The sequence below is a fragment of the Nycticebus coucang genome, chromosome 2, assembly GCF_027406575.1.
Source record: "Nycticebus coucang isolate mNycCou1 chromosome 2, mNycCou1.pri, whole genome shotgun sequence".
NCBI classification, from domain to species: Eukaryota; Metazoa; Chordata; class Mammalia; order Primates; family Lorisidae; genus Nycticebus; species Nycticebus coucang.
In genome coordinates, this window is record NC_069781.1 from 33,180,961 (window position 1) to 33,198,377 (window position 17,417).

Sequence of the window (17,417 nt, forward strand, 5' to 3'; positions counted from 1 at the left end):
TTTTTATTTTATCTATTATGATGGGTATAGTATCATGTTATTTTAGTTTTCCTAATCAGTATTAAAGATGAGAATTTTCATGTATTTACTGTATATTCAATATCTCCTTTTATGAAATATATATTCAAGTTTTCTCCCATTCTACTATGTTGTTTGTCCTTTTAAAATGAATTTCTAGAGTTTTTAAATATATTCTTGATTTGACTTCTTTGTCAAAAATATTTATATAAAAAATATTTTCCCATTCTGTTTATGTTCCTAATGGTATCATTTAAAGAATAGAAGTTCTTTTTTGTTGTTGTTGTTGTTGTTGAGACAGGGTCCCACCCTATGCCCCTGAGCAGAGTGCAGTGGGCGTGGTAGCTCATCGCAACCTCAGACTCGGTCTGCGGGCACTCGGCTGCTCAGCCTCCGGAAGCTGCTGGGATTACAGACGCTCGCTGCGGCGCCTGGCTGGGTTTTTCCATTTTTTTTCATGAGTCGGGGTCTCACTGTCGCTCAGGCGAGTCTCCAACTCCTGAGCTCAAGCGATTCTCCCTCCTCAGCCTCCCACAGTGCTGGGATTACAGGCGTGAGCCACCGCGCCCGGCAAGAATAGAAGTTCTTAATAGAGATAGACCAAGTTCTTAATAGAGATAGACCAATTCACTATTTTTTACTTTCTTCTTCTTCTTCTCCTTCTCCCTTCTTCCTCCTCTTTTTCTCCTTCTTCTTTGCTTTCTTTTAAACCAGTGGTTCTCAACCTGTGGGTCACAATCCACAGGAACTGTATTAAAGGGTCATGGCATTAGGAAGGTTGAGAACCACTGTTCTAAATGATGTTATTACTTTATTTTCTACATCTAGATCTAGAATCAATCTGAGATTGATTTTTGTGTATGGAGTGAAGTAGGGGTAAGATTAACTTTTTTCCTTATAAGTATCCAGTTGATCTCCTATTGGGTTTTTAAATTACACATCTTTATTTGCAATTACCTAGTTGTTCTTAAACCCTGACAAAGAAAATTGAGGCTTCACTTAAGTCACATGAGGCTTTACTTAAGTAACAGTTAAGTGACAAGATAACATAGCTTTCATTCAACAGAAGCATACCATGTTCGGATTTATGTTTTAGAAAGATAACATTGACCAAATTTAGGGGGATAGATTGTAATACCAGTGATGCTGGTGAAACTGAAGGTAGGAGTTGATTGCAGGTATTAAATTGAGACATACAAGAAAATGGTCCTGAGAAAGCTGGGCAATAGTTAATAGATCTAAGAGATATTTAGAAGGCCAACTTTTTAAAGTTTTGGTAGTTTAAAGAATTTTAGTGGTGTCATTAACTGGTTAGAAATTGCAAGAGAAATCAACAACAGAATAAGTACATGTGGAGTGGTTAAAAATATGGCAGATGCTGAGCTTGATTCTCAGATCATAATGATTAATAAGAGAGGTATGGTGCTTATTCTTAAGAGGCTTGCAAATTTTGTGGGATGAGATAAATATGCAATTTCAATAATGTGTGGTAAGTACTATATCAAGGGAGGTATGGAACATTATCAGAGCGCATAGGGGGTTTGCCTGACTCATGCAAGGGTTCAGGGATGACATCTCCAGAAGATTCTGGAAGGATAATAGCAATTATATGAGAAAATTAGGAGGAGATGAAAAATTTTTGAGGAAGAAGAAATAGCATATGCAGAGGGGCAGGGAGAGAAAGTGAGTGAGACAGAGAAGGAGGGAGATGTTATATTTTAAGCATTAAAAGAAGTTCAGTTTTGCCTGAACACAGAATAAAGGACAGTAGAGAGAGATGAAAGTTTGTGAAATATGGGGCTGAAGAATCAGATCTTGGGCATCTTTGCTGGTCATTTTAAGCCTCTTGGAAATTATCCTAAGAGGAAGGAGGAACTCCTAAAGAAGGAATTTTTTTTTTTTTATAATGGGAAAGTGGCAGGAAGATGTGTATGTTAACATGGTGAGTAAAAGAAATGTGTTTTACTTACTGCATTTAGATGAGATACTACCATAAATGCCTAGAAGGGAAATTGGGGATATGGCCATACATACAGACTCACCAATTTATTGATAAAACAAAAAGTGAATGAGAAGTACTAGGAAATAATAACAGAATTTAGGTGGTGCTCATTTTGTGGAGGGAAATTAATGTCAGGTCAAAACGTTTGCATTTTACTTGGAAAGCCTAATTAAGTTCTTGAATTGTTAGTGATGATGAAAACCATGTGTTAGGAATATTAACGTAGGAGAAGTAGCAGACCATGTAAAATTAGGAAAAGTTCAGATACTGTCAAACCACCAAACTGGGAGCTAGTGAGGATGGAGGTGGTGTGAAGTAAGGTAAAGTGATGATTAGCCAGAGTTTGTATGGTTGTAAGCAATGGAAAACAATTCAAACTATTGTTTAACAGAACCTTTATTGGGTCACTTAACTGAAAACTCCAAGCATGAATGTCTTTAGACCTAGCTTGATCCAGGTGTTAAAATTACATCAAGTAATCTATTTCCTTCCTCCTTTCTTCTTTGGTGATTTCATTCTCTGGCTGGCTTTCCCCATGAATCAGCAAAGATGGCCAGAAGAAAAATTACATTCCACCAGTTTAGAGACCCTCAAAGAAAGAGTAATTCTTTACTGGTACTTAGACGACATTTCTACAATTAATTTGTACTGGCATGGCTTAGAACACATGGTGTCCTGAATGAATCACTGTGGTTAGGGGAATGTTCATTTTTCATTGACTTAGATTTATGTTTCATGCTTTCCATCAGTCCAGAGTGTGTGGTCTTCCCCACCCAACAAAATATGGACTAATAATGGGCAACAGGTGATTCTTTAAAACAAGAAGTTTCATTCTTTAACTAGAAGAGGGAGGCTGGGTAGACAAAAATAATAGAAAATACCTGAAAGACACCGAGAAAGAAAATAAAGAAGATAAAAAACAGAGAGAAAAAATCAGGGGAAAGGAGAAAAGAGAAAAAAGAGAAAAAATCAGAGGTAGAGGGGAAGAGGAGAGGGAGAAATATTTATTAACAGCAACTATTATGACTTCTGTGGGACCAAGAGGGGAAAGCCTGCTGAAAAGATATCATACAGAAAAGGTTTACACACAAACACTCTGTGTTGTAAAAATGACAGTCTTGCGTTTGGCTTTACAAACACAAAGCTGTTGTTATAGTGGGTTCTACAACTTCATCTGTGGATATCAAAGCATATTTGTTTCTCAAATTTAAATATCACATGCCTTAAAGGATTTCATATTTTCTGTGAGTGAAGGTGTCTTCTGAGGACTTTCTTCACAGCCTCTTTGACTTCCTTATTCCTTAGACTATAGATAATGGGGTTCAACATTGGGGTCACTACCCCATAAGACAGCCCAATGATCTCATCAGATGTCTTTGTGTCTTTTGACTTGGGCTTCATGTACATAAAAAGAGCTGAACCATAGAATAAAATTACCACAGCCAGGTGGGCTGAACATGTAGAAAAAGCTTTCTTTCTCCCCTCAGCAGAGTTAAGTCTCAGGATGGAAGAGAGAATGAAAACATAAGAAATAAAAATTGACAGTAGGGGAATCACTAAGAAAACAATACTTCCCACTGTTAGGATAAGCACATTGATGGTGATGTCTGAACAAATGAGTTTAAGAAGCGCCAACAACTCACAGGTAAGATGGTCAACGACATTATTCCCACAGAAAGGCAACACCATTGTCAGGACTGTTTGCACTAGAGAGTTCATACAGCCTATGATCCAAGACCACACAGCCATTTGAACATATAACACCCTGTTCATGATGATGGGATACCTCAGTGGGTTGCAGATGGCCACATACCGGTCATAGGCCATCACAGCCAGGAGGATACACTCAGTACAGCCTAAGCCAAGGGAGACAACCATTTGCAGAGCACAGCCAAAGAAGGAGATGGTTTTTCTCTCTGACCTAAATATGATGAGCATTGGAGGAATGAAAGAGGATGTATAGCATATATCCAAGAATGAGAGGTTTCCAAGGAAGAAGTACATGGGGGTATGGAGGTGAGAATCCAGGATGCTGATGATAATGAGGAGGCTATTTCCCAGAAGGATTATTAGGTACATGATGAGACAAAACATAAACAGAGAAAGCTGGAGCTCTGGGTATCTGGAAAGTCCCACCAGAAAGAATTCAGTCACAGCAGAATAATTCCGTGTCTCCATGTGTCTATGTCACCTGCAGGGTTCATGCAAAGAAATGACTCAGGCAAATTTAAATTTACAATTTAGTCTTAAACATAATTTTAACTTGCATTATTTTGTTTGATTTTTAGCACATGAAGTCAAGAAGGGCATGGACATGTTATGATTTTAATTTCATTGAGGACAAAACTGAAGCACTTAGTCATTCAATACTTTGTAGGACCATGCAGTAGCAGAGACAACACTTTTAGTATACCCAAGACTTATACTGTGAAGTGTCAGGCCTCTAATAAAATAACAAGTAGGGACAACATCATTCTAAGCATGAATATGGAGCCATCTCCATATTATAAAATATATTATAAAATATTTGATAAGGGCTATTTGATATTTGATAAGGGCTATTTTCTAAGGAAGCTATTTCTATTTAAAAATAATACATGCCACACAAATAGTAGCATATCATTTCATTTGCATGTGACTTTGGATAAGTCATCAAACTTTCTGAGCCTTAGTTCCTGGTAAAACATTGGAAAAAATAACTTTTTGATAATATGTTATATGTGGTGGCCATAAAGTATTGTACACCCTGTATTAGATTACGTAAAGTTTCTCAGGTTTTTATCATAATACTTGGATAAGGCCTTGTATATGTAATTATAATATATTTTATAATAATATTTTATATTATTATTATCTCTGACTGACTAAGAAAGAAAAATTCATGTAATATGTTTAAGGTGATGGTACTGAAGTTTGGGGTCATAATAAACAAACTTTGAATATTTTCTCTTTTCACATGGCTGTCTATCTGTTCTTTTTTCAGGATTAGTTAAGAGTTGATCTGTAAACATTTGAGATTGGTCCCAAGGAGTTTCTAGGGGCTAAAGAGTCTGGATTTCCATTAAGTACAGGTTTTTTTTTTTTTTTTCTAAAACAACCTAGAATGGTGCCTGTGGCTCAGTGAGTAGGGCGCTGGCCCCATATGCTGAGGGTGGCAGGTTCAAACCCAACCCCCGCCAAACTGCAACAAAAAAATAGCCGGGCATTGTGGCGGGTGCCTGTAGTCCCAGCTGCTTGGGAGGCTGAGGCAAGAGAATCACGTAAATCCAAGAGTTACAGGTTGCTGTGAGCCGTGTGACGTCATGGCACTCTACCTGAGGGCAGTACAGTGAGACTCTGTCTCTACAAAAAAAAAAAAACAACAACCTAGAATTCCCTTTCCTTCAATATGGGTCACCTTCAATCATAACCATTGTATTTCTCTAAATTCTGTAAATCCTCTCTTCTTTTTTAGTCCTCAAACTCTTAGATGCATATTTTATGTTTTCTTAGACAGGTTAGTATTATTTTACTTAGTTCTTAATTATAATTATTATTTTTCTTTTTATCTTTATGGATGATATCTTGAAACACATCTTTAGGATTTCAGTATTAATTTTATTTTATGGCAAGGAAACTTCTCATAATGAATTTATTAAATGTGCTTATGACAATGAGGGGCACAGTTTTCAGTGGTAAGTATTAGTGTGACTGGACTAGTGAGAGCTAACTAATATTTATTAAAAACTAACACTGTGCCAGGCACTGTTATAAGCACTTTACATGAACTGACTTTATATTCACTGCAACCTGTGCAATAGGTACTATTATTATCTCAATTTTACAATGAAGCAAAATAGGTAAAGGCAAGAAAAGTAGCTTTCCCAAAGTCACATAGCTAGAACCAGGATTTAATTACAGGAAGTTGGACTCAGAGTCAGGCCATTTACAACACCACAGTCTTTAGGTGTGTTGGAATTATCATCTTGCTTTACTTGCTTTTTCCAGCTTACACTGATCTTTATCCATTTTATAAGTTCTTGCTATATCCAGTGTTACTACTCCATGAAAATTTAGCTGTGCTCTCATTGCTTAATATTGTCTGATACTATATATGATGCCTGCATGAGACTGAAGACTTTTTGATGCAAGGATTATGCATTATACTTTTTGTATTAGTGATAGATTTAATTCATTAGACTAGGCCTGCACAGGTAAAGTTTCTCCTTAATCCTATCCTCAGCTCACAACCAATAATTTTCCATGCCTTTGTATTTCCCAAGAAAGTTAGAGACTGATTTCTTGGTTTTGAAAGAGACTTTTTAAAAAAGAGAGAGAGAAAATGGTACTAATATCTTACTATGTAGGAGAAGATTTCCTTCCTGGATATTTCTGCTCATCTCTGTTCACATTGACATTTGTTTCTTTAAAAGTATGAGTTGAGGTATTTGTTTTAGCACAGTTCTGAAATAGAAGGAGGAGGATGATAGGGAGGAAGGAGTCTTTTTTTATTGCTACAAAAGAGCACTATAGTTAGTGCTTAAATCTTGAGAGAATGAGGGTTTTTTTTTTTTTTTGATAGATTCTCACTTTGTCACTGTGGTTAGATTGCCATAGCGTCATAGCTCACAGCAACCTCAGTCTCTTGGACTCAAGCAATCCTCTTGCCTCAGCCTCCTCAGTAGCTGGGACTACAGGCACCTACAGAACGCCTGGATATTTTTAGAGATGGAGTCTTGCTCTTGCTCAGGCAGCTCTCCAACTCCTGAGCTCAGGCAATCCACCTGCCTCAGCCTCCCAGAGTGCTAGGATTACAGGCACTAGCTACCACGCTGGCTGAGAGAATGAGTGTTAAGGAGAAATGAATGAAAGAGGAGTGGCTTTTTCTCTCTTGTTCAAAAAGTCCTAGATGAAGGAGGTTATTTTTCTAAAATTTAGAGAAAATAAGAGAAAGTGGAGAAAGTAACCCTATTATCACCGAATTATTCTATTATAGAATTCTCAGATTAACCTCCCCATCTTCTTTCATCCCATTTCTACATTTTCTCACCTCATTTCTATGTCAATGGAGAATTTATTGGAAGACAATTTGCTCCTTGATAATCTTCATCAGTTTTGACTAAAAAAAGCGAGTCCATACAGATAGCTCAAATTAATCAACATGGAAAGAGCTAACAATACCTTATATTACTAGGCAAGATGAATAGAACCTTCTCTAAAGAAAGTAGACAAATGGCTAACAAGCATATGAAAAAATGCTGATTGTCCCTAATTATCAGAGAAATGCAAATTAAAACCACCCTCAGATGTCATTTAATCCCAGTGAGAATGGCCCACATCACAAAGTCTCAAAGTTGCCAAGGCTAGTGTGGATGTGGAGAAAAGGGAACACTTCTACATTGCTGGTGGGACTGCAAACTAATACAACCTTTTTTGAAGGAAGTATGGCGAATCCTCAAAGAACCCAAACTAGACCTCCCATTTGATTCTGCAGTTCCATTGGGCATCTACCCAGAAGAAAAAAAAATCATTTTGTCATAGGACATTTGCACTAGACTGTTCACAGCTCAATTTACAATCACCAAAATGTGGAAACAGCCTACATGCCTACCAACCCAGGAATGGATTAACAAGCTATGGTATATGTATACCATGGGATACTATTCAGCCATTAACAAAGATGGAGAGTTTACATCTTTTGTATTAAACTGGATGGAAGTAGAACACATTATTGTTGGTAAAGCATCACAAGAATGGAGAAGCATGAATCCTATGTACTCAATTCTGATATGAGGACAATTGATGACCTAGTACACAGTGGGGGGGGTGGAAGATGAGAGATGCAGGGAGAAGGAGGGAGGGAAGGGAGTGGATGGTCATGGCGTGTGACATACCTCTTGGGGATGGATCACAATTATATGAGGGACTTTACCAAACAAATACAGTCAGTGTAACCTGGTTCTTTGTACCCTCAATACACCAGTAATAACCCCAACAATAATAAATAAATAAATAAATAAATAAATAAATAAATAAAATACAATAGATGGCCAGGTGTGTGTGACTTATGTCTATAATCCTAGCACTTTGGGAGGCCAAGGAAGGTGGATTGCTTCAACTCAAGAATGTAAGACCAGCCTCAGTAAGAGTGAGTAAAAATAAATAAATAAATAAATAAATAAGCCAGTCAATAGAACAATACGGTCTGAGGCAGAACAGTGTGCTTGCTACAAAAAAAAATTTTTTTCCAACCAGACTGCTACCCTTAAATTCCTCTAGAATAGAAATTCTACTGACCCTTCCTCCCCATGCTCTGCAATAGCCATGCTGAACTCCTTTCAGTTTACTGCAAATGCTACATTCTTTCTTCTTTTTACTTTTGTACACATTCTTACTTCAATCTAGAAAGGCCCTCCACAGCCAGTTATTACATTTTTCTAGAAAACTTTCCTGAATGTCTAGTTTGGATAGGATGTCCATCTCAAGTGCTTCTGTACTACTGTCCTTACCCCTTTCATAGAATCTTTCGTTTATTCGTTTACTTAACACATAGCACGGTAGATAATACAGTAGTTACTGGAGATCAAATTGGGAGTTAAAGCAGTGCTGACTCTTAAAATTGGCAATAGATACAGATTATTTAAAAGAGTTATTTTATTTTTAAGAAACAATTTCTGTGCTATGGGAAGATTTTAGTGTACAAAATATTTGGTATACTTTGCAAATCACTTTATCGAAACAAAATAATGTTTATACCCCAAATTTTCAAAGATAGAATAAAACTTTGGTTTAATCTCATTTGAATATATATGCAAAAATTACAATAGATATATTCAAACAAAATTCAACTGTGTATTATAGTAACATTCCCAGTAGAAAGCACACCAAACTAATGTTTTGAAATCTACAAATGTAATATACCAAACAAGTAAATAGATAAACAAGTCTATAAGGTTGTCTAACTGGAAATGAAAGCTTATTTGACAGGATACGGCATTTATTCTTGATAAAAAAAACCCTCTTAGTTATCTAGACATGGGGTAACTTGATTTTAAATAGTGAAACTCTGGAGAAATTTCCCTAAAAGTCAGACAAAGATTATTGATATCATCATCACCATTGTCATCACTGAACATTATTTTTTAAAAAAAATCCATCCAATAGACAGTTGTAATTGTTTTTCCTCCAGGATGGGTATGTGGTTATGGTACATGTTATATAACATGTGAGAAAAATGTGCTTTCATTTGTTATGCCACTCAAAATCATAATCTTGGAGAAAAGTTAAAGACAAGGAAAAATGCTCACCATATAATATTACGTGATGAAAGCAAGCTTCGATATAACAGAAATGATCATACTTTTGTATATAGAAGAAAGTGTTAACTGTAGTTTTCTTTGACGATGTATTTTAAATTTTCTTAAGCTTTTTCATGTTTTAAATTTTGTAAAATGAACCTGTAGTTTGTGATTGTAAAAACAGGAGGAAAAATTAATTTTTTTATTGGGGAACTGCCCTTGGGCAACAGTAGGCTTATTTACATTCTTTTTAATCATTAGAAGATCACCAAGAAAGCAAAAACAGCTAGACATTTTTTGTCTGGATGACCAACTGTCTCTAATACCCTAGAATGAAAAAGAACAATCAATTGATAGGAAATTGTACAGACATTTTCTACTGCTTTATTTTGTAGATTAACTTATACCACTTAATGTGCTGATTTTAACCATTCAATCTCATAGAGATATCAATCTTGAGCAGACATACTGACAGCTTCAATTCTTGCAAAAGGATTCTAGCGTCCACCTTTTATAATGTGACCAAAGTTAACCATAAAGATAGGATGTACTAAAAAACAGCAACAGAATTACACAGTGAGAAGAAAGACAGGTGAGGTACCTGGTGGATAGGGAAGACCTCAGAGAAACATCTGGAGATCTTACTCTTTACCCACCAAAAGATAAAGTTTTAATTTCTTGGTTCTCTGAGCTTTGTCCAGCTCCTCTAATGCCCTGTCTTTAGATTATTTTTAACATTGGGTATCATCCATGGAAGGAAATAAAACTCTTAGGTTCATGGATTGTGTATATCCACTTACTGCTACTTGCATTTGCCAACAGAAGAAAACTAGTTTGTCTGTAAAGCATAAAAATTCAGCTGCATTTGATATTTTGCCTGAAGAGCCTCTTGAGTCAGGCTGTGCCATGGCTGTCCTGGAAGATTCCCTTGGGAGAAAATTCCCAGCACTAAGTATTGCATTCCAATTCCAGAGGCATCTAGTTTCCCCTGCTGTTTAGAAAGAGACTTTGCTTTTCACAATATGAAACATTCTCCAGTGCCAAAACCTTGTGAGCTTCAACTGAAACTAATAATGAGTAAGACAGGAAAAGTTAAAGGCAAGAAACAAAGGCTTCTTACCTTTTTTCCGCATGGTTTTAAAAATCATCTGAGTTTTCCCACTAACATTTCTGTGTGGAAACCAAGTGCAGTTTTTGTTTGTGGGAACTTCTATCTGAGCAGCAGGCTTCTTGCTTGGATTGATTGATCCAGCCCTCCTACATGCCGTGACCATCTATAAGGCTGTTGTGGAAGTCTACTCTGCCTCCCTCGCCACCTTGTTCCTTTACCACTTTGCCCCGACTGCTGATAAGCATTACTCATGAAAAAGTACTACATCTTAATAGAAACAGCCAGAGAACCTAGAGTTCAGTTGGCTCTGTGGCTTCTTAGCTATACAGATGTTGGACAAAATACTTAAAACTCGCTGAGCATGATGTGTCATTTGTAATGTTGGCAAAATACAGTTTATAGAATTGTTATGAACGTTAGTATGTATAACATATTAGTAGTTCTTGGCACAAAATGAATGAACAAAGCATGTAAATTTAATCTGGACTGTCAGGTATTATTTTTTTATCTGAAGGAAAAGTGAAAATTTGAAATGTTCATAGCTATATGAGCTATTTCCTTGATTTAATAATTCTTTGATCCACATTTCTTTTTCATTGTTTTATTTAGAACTTCTCCAATTCAAAAAGACAAAAGGAAAATAACAATTCTATATGGGATGAAGAGCATCCTGGAAAAGGAAAAGACATTAGAGAGGAAAATTGATGAAATTCGTATAAGGTTTATGATACGTGGTATAATTAATAATAATGCACCACTGTTAATTTCTTACTTTGGGTAATTGTACTACAGTGATTTCCTTACTTCCCTCATGTTAACATCTTATACATGAGGGAAGTAAGGAAACTTTTTGAACTAATTTTGTAACTTTTCTGAAAGCTTAAAATCAGTTCAAAATCAAAAGTTTTTAAAATATAAGAAATAAATTATTCAGAATTTATAATTTTCATTTCTCCTTTTCTCTCTGAAAAAAATCTTTACAATTCTGTTTCAGTGCTTCTTATTCAATTCTTAGGGTAGAATTCTTACCTTCTTCAGACCTAACATGTAGCATGTTCTGTTGAAACTTCAGTTTCAAAAGAAGGATGTAGTTTTGGAATTAAGTGCATTCATCTCTTTGTGTCACATTTTTCTTCATTACATTTTCACCTTATTTATTCCAGTTACTAAATTCATTATGGTTGTACTTCCTAAGCTAGTTGACATCTTAGCGTCTTCTTCAAGTTGTTGTATGCTATGGGGCTCAAAGTTAAGAATCCCACCATTTGAGATCGTTTGAGATTACTGTGGGCAGAGTCAAAAGGAATAGCACAAAGGTAAGGTTGTCATCCCTGCTTGCTTCAATGCTCTGTTTAAATTTGTATCAGTAGAAAACAATATAAGTATACCCTCACCTCTAAGCCCTAAAATTTTGCAGGGTATATATACCAATGGTAGCCAATTTAAATCCTTTGTTGCTTTCTTCATAGAGACTATGTAATCCCAGAAGTGATTTAAAGTGATATATTTAAACTGTGTGGAAGGCGATAACTCTTAAACTTTAGTGACAGTGTCTCAAAAACTAATTATTCCTAACTTACTAGGCAATAATTTGTTTTTTAAAATAAATAAAAATTTTCCTGACTAATTAAATAATATACACATATTGAAAGAATCTGGGAATCTTAGAAATGTTCAAATGAAGAAATTAAATTCATTTATAATTTCAGGTACAGTAACTATTAATATTTTAATTTCTTCATATTCATATTGTGTGTAACAGGAGAAACCATTTTTTCTTACTATTTTCTTAACATAGAATCCCTAGTCATCACTTTACCAGATGTGGATTTTTTTCCAATTTTCTGATACCAACTAGAGTCCTATAATTAAATTCAATTCAGACACTATCTGTTGTTGGTGTCAGATCTCACAGGTGATAGACTCAGTCTGACAAATTTCCCGCATTTTAGATGCCAATTGCAAGTATAGGCCTCAGGTACTTGTGACCAAAAGCTATAAATGGGGGGTTCCCATGAACTCTTCCTTGGATTTAATTATTAGCCAGAATAGCTCACAGAAATCAGGGAAAAAGTTTACTTACATTGACTAATGTTTATTATAAAAGGATAGAGCTCAGGAAAACCAGACAGAAGAGATGGGGCGAGATATGAGAAAAGGAGCCCAAAGCTTCTACTTCCTCTTGGGTGTGCCACCCTCCACATGTTTAGCAACCCAAATTCTATCCATCCTTTGAGTTTTTATGGAGGCTTTGTAACAGAGGTAGTGACCTGAAAAAGGGTAAAATGTTTTACAAGCTGTCTCTTTAAAACTCTATCACCTTTTTGGGAATTAAAACCTGCATTCTTGCCTGAGGCTAGTAATCAAAGGGCAGGAGAACGCTCTTTGATTTTTGTACCACAGGAGATGGCTCAGTGGAATTGTTAGGGCAGATGTCATGAGCTTGCCTTTACCTGAGATACTAGAGTTTAACAGCAATAGCCTAAAGCTGAAAACTCCCTTTAAAAGCTTGGTATTTCTGCTTATAGGGAGAACAATGGTCCTGTAAGATGAGAGTAACCATCCTCCTCATTTGCTGGCAAATTAATAAAGTTCTCTTTTTTGTCCTCTTTGTTCTGATGCAGCCTCAGGGACAATTGCAAAACTTCATTACCAAGTCATAAATGATTAAACGATTGGCTATTGGTGATAGACTCAAATTTCAGTCCCTTTTAGACTCTTCTTGGAGGTATAAAAAGGTGAAAGGCTGAACATTCCAACTCTCTAACCACTTGGTTGTTTCTCCTGGCAACCAATCCCATATAATGCTACCCAAGGAGCCACAAACCATTAGTTATTTCATAAACATACAAAAAGACACTTATCACTTCAGATATTCCCATGGTTTTAGGAGCCGTGTACCAGAAAATACAGTGATCAAATATGCATTTCTTATTATATCACAATGTCACACATATATTACATATACAGCATTATAAACTTGAGATTGTAGTGTGTTTCTGATCTTATAGCCTTTTTTTAAAAAGTAGGTGTATATTATGAATTGTCCTGTCATTTAAAAGGTAATTTTAACTGATGTCAAAATATTTGTAAATGGAAAATATAAAAAAGTAAATAGTGAGTGAAACAGTAATTTCTATTTATCTTTGTCTTTTGAATAATGATGATGGTAAAATACTGAAATCAGAGATTCTCTTCATTTCTTACTCCTAATGAACAAAAGCCATTCCCACCATTAGACTTCATTAAATTGCTCATTTTATATGGAAGAACATACCATGTTTGTGGCTGGGAAGAATCAACATTGTTGAAATGTCTATACTAATGAAAGCAATCTACAGATTTATTGCAATCCTAGTTAAAATACCAACATAATACCTTGAATAACTAAAAAAAAAAATAGTTCCTTGTTATGTATGGAACCAGGAAAAAATGGAAGGCAAGGCAATTCTTAGCAATAAAAATAAATCCAGAGTCATCACTTTACCACAGTTGAAGTTATACTACAAGTCCACAGTGATAAAAACAGTATGGTATTTATACAAAAATGGGGACATAGATAAATGGAACAGAATAGAAATTTAGAGATGAAACCTGCCTAATATTTCCATCTGATCTTCAACAAACCAAATAAAAGCATACACTGTGGAGAAGAATCCCTATTTAACAAATGGTGCTGATAGAACTGGATAGCCACATGTAAAAGACTGAAACTGGATCTGCATCTCTTACGACTTACAAAAATTGACATGTTATGGATAAAAGATTTTAATCTAAGACACAAAATGGTAAAAATCCTAGAAGAAATTATAGGAAGAATTTTTGATATCAACCTGGGGAAAGATTTTATGAAGAAGACTTCATTGGCAATTGCAACAACAACAAAAATTAATAAATGGGACTTAAGCTAAATGCTTCTGCACAGCTAAGGACACAACAATTAAAGCAAATAGACAACCTTCTGAATGGCAAAAGATATTTTCATATTACAAATCTGACAAACGCTTGATAACCAGAATCCACAGAGAGCTCAAATTAACAAAAAAAGAGCAAACAATCCCATCTATAACTTGGCAAGAGCTAAGATCAGAAAGTTTTCTGAAGAAGAGAAATGAATTGTCAACAAACACATGAAAAAACTGTTCATTGTCTTTAATTATGAGAGAAATGCAAATCAAAATCACCTTGAGATAATTACCTAACACCAGTGAGAATAGCCCACTTCACAAAGTCCCAAAGCTGCAGATGTTGGCAAGGGTGTAGAAAAAGGGGACACTTTTACACTGTTGTTGGGATTATAAACTAATACAGCCTCTTTGGAAAGTAGTGTGAAGAATCCTCAAAGAACTAAAAGTACACCTTCCATTTGACCCCACGATCCCATTACTAGACATCTGCTCAGAAGAAAGAAAATCATTTTACCACAAGGGCATTTGCACTAGAAATTATATTGCAGCTCAATTCACAATCACCAAGACATGGAAATAGCCTAAGTACCCATTAACTCATGAATGGATTAATAAACTGTGGTGTATGTATACCATGGCATACTATTTAGCCATAAAAAGATGGAGATTGTATTTACTGGATTCAGTTAGAGAACATTCTACTGAGGAAAGTATTGTAAGAATGGAAAAGCAAGTATCCAATGTACTCACTATTAATATGAAACCAACAGAGGAACAAATGTATGTCCACACAAGAGAAAAACACAATAGGCACAATGTAAGGGTATATGTACACCTACGGGAGGAGCACAACTACAACTGTGACTTTACCTGACAAAAACAATGTATCCTAATCATTGGCACCCTCATATTAATCTGAAATAATAAAATAAAACAAATGCCCATTTTATAGAATAGATAATTCTATATATTGCAATGTAGTGCATTTCTTTGGTGGAATGGGCAAATAAGAACATGATAGCCAAGGATGACCAGCATCAAAGAAATGTTCAACTCACTTTGGCTGTTGCTTCCCAACTGCCTTCTCTGACTCCTCATATCCTGTCAATGTTCTGGTTCTCTGATACTTCTGTGATAGCGCCACATCTTATTATTTTAACTCAACCCACATTTATACAACTCTATCATCTGTAGAGTATATACATTGATAAGAAGAATATGCACTTTGATATGGAGATGTAAGCTCATTTGTAATGTATAGAATATCAAACAAGGAGACAGGATGACTATTTTGACAAGAGTAATGGCCACTCATAGTGGACATAATTCTTTAATGGTATTATAGACATTTGTTCTATTTCCTTTAATTTTATTCCTATTTGAGATCCAATTAAAGTGAAGGACGATTTGCTAAATTCGATGTTAATATTGTGAGTGTCAACCAAGAGGAGATGAAAGACCATACTGCAAAGCAGTTAAGATAGGCATTTATGGGCGGCACCTGTGGCTCAGTGGGTAGGGCACTGGCCCCATATTCTGAGGGTGGCGTGGTCGATCCCAGCCCCAGCTAAGCTGCAACAAAGTAGCCGGGCCTTGTGGCGGGCGCCTGTAGTCCCAGCTTACTCGGAAGGCTGAGGCAAGAAAATCGCCTCAGCCCAGGAGTTGGAGGTTGCTGTGAGCTGTTTGACGCCATGGCATTCTACCGAGGGTGATCAAGTGAGACTCTGTCTCTAAAAAAAAAAAAATAGATAGGCATTTATAGGGTGTTAGGAATTGCAATTTGGAAGACAGATTCATCTAAGAGCCAGATTTTGTCTTGAAGAGAGGAAGGAGAGTAGGCATTTTTCAAAGGACACTGAGAATATTCCACAAGTTGCTTTTAAATAATTCTAGGGGTGGTGGCAGCCAGCCTTCTACATGAGTCCTTACTTCAGTGGTTGTCTCTGTCCAGGAGTTGCAGTGCTGTTGAAATTCAGATGTTTTTCATGGTGTTGTGGTCTTGGCAATTTGGCCCAGTTCAAAGGCTCAAAGACAGTTTCTGTTTTTTTTTTTTTTTCTCTTAAGGTTATAAATTGGGCAGGTAACTTTTTTTTAAAATGATTTCACAACTGCAATTCAGAGCTTTGAACTAGGGTGACACCATTTTGCATATCATACTTCACATGGGGATGTACAAAGAAACAAAAGGCAAGATTCTTGTTCTCAAGCAGTTAATTACATAAAACAAGACAAAGCTACATGACTTAATAAAAAAAATACAAAGCAAAATGAAACTTGAAGGAGCATGAAGAGCAATAACTTCAATAATTTTCTGCCTCTATAAAAATTACCATGTAGTATTTCTTTTTATGGTATTATACTTTTATAATGTTACCATAATTTCATTGTCTGATTTTTGAATGATTAACCACTCTTGTATTTCTAGAATTAACTGAACTTAATTGTAATCTATTGTTCTTTTAATATAACTTTTCATTGAATATTCTATTTTTTTTTTTTTTTTGTGGTTTTTTTTTTTTGGCCGGGGCTGGGTTTGAACCCGACACCTCTGGCATATGGGACCGGCGCGCTACTCCTTGAGCCACAGGCGCCACCTGAATATTCTATTTTTAAGGGATCTTTTCTAACTATGTCCATCTGAGCTAGGTTCATTATTAAATTTGATATCAAATTTAGGCTGTCTTTATAAGATAAATTGGGAAAGTATTCCACATTTTTTTGTAATACAGTGTGTAAAATTGAATTTATTTATTCCTTAGAAGATTAAGATAATTCGTTGTGAAGAAATTTGGCTTGAGTATTTTTAATACACTTTGTTTTTTTAGAGAAGTTTTAGGTTAACAGCAAATTGAAAAGAAGATACAGAGATTTCTCATATGCCCCCTGACCACTACACCTACATATAGTCTCCCTCATTATCACCATCCCCTACCTGAGTGGTACATTTGTTACATTTGATCAACCTATATTCATACATCACTATCTCTAACAGTAAACACTGTTAGTTTACTCTTGGGGTTATAAATTCTGAGTTGGGGTAAATTTATAATGACATGTATCCATCATTTTAGTATTACACTGAGTAGTTTCAGTTACCTAAA

At 35.7% G+C, this 17,417-nt stretch overlaps 1 protein-coding gene across 1 annotated transcript; it reads right to left on the minus strand.

The window, feature by feature from the left end:
• Positions 1 to 3,253: 3,253 nt before the first annotated feature.
• LOC128567694 (olfactory receptor 13D1) lies at positions 3,254 to 12,829 on the minus strand. Its single transcript, XM_053565132.1, has 3 exons — positions 12,789 to 12,829; positions 6,651 to 6,662; positions 3,254 to 4,202 (listed from the first exon to the last, which is right to left on the minus strand). The coding sequence occupies exon 3, from the start codon at positions 4,196 to 4,198 to the stop codon at positions 3,254 to 3,256; it is 945 nt and encodes a 314-aa protein (XP_053421107.1). The 5' UTR covers positions 4,199 to 4,202; positions 6,651 to 6,662; positions 12,789 to 12,829.
• Positions 12,830 to 17,417: the final 4,588 nt, after the last annotated feature.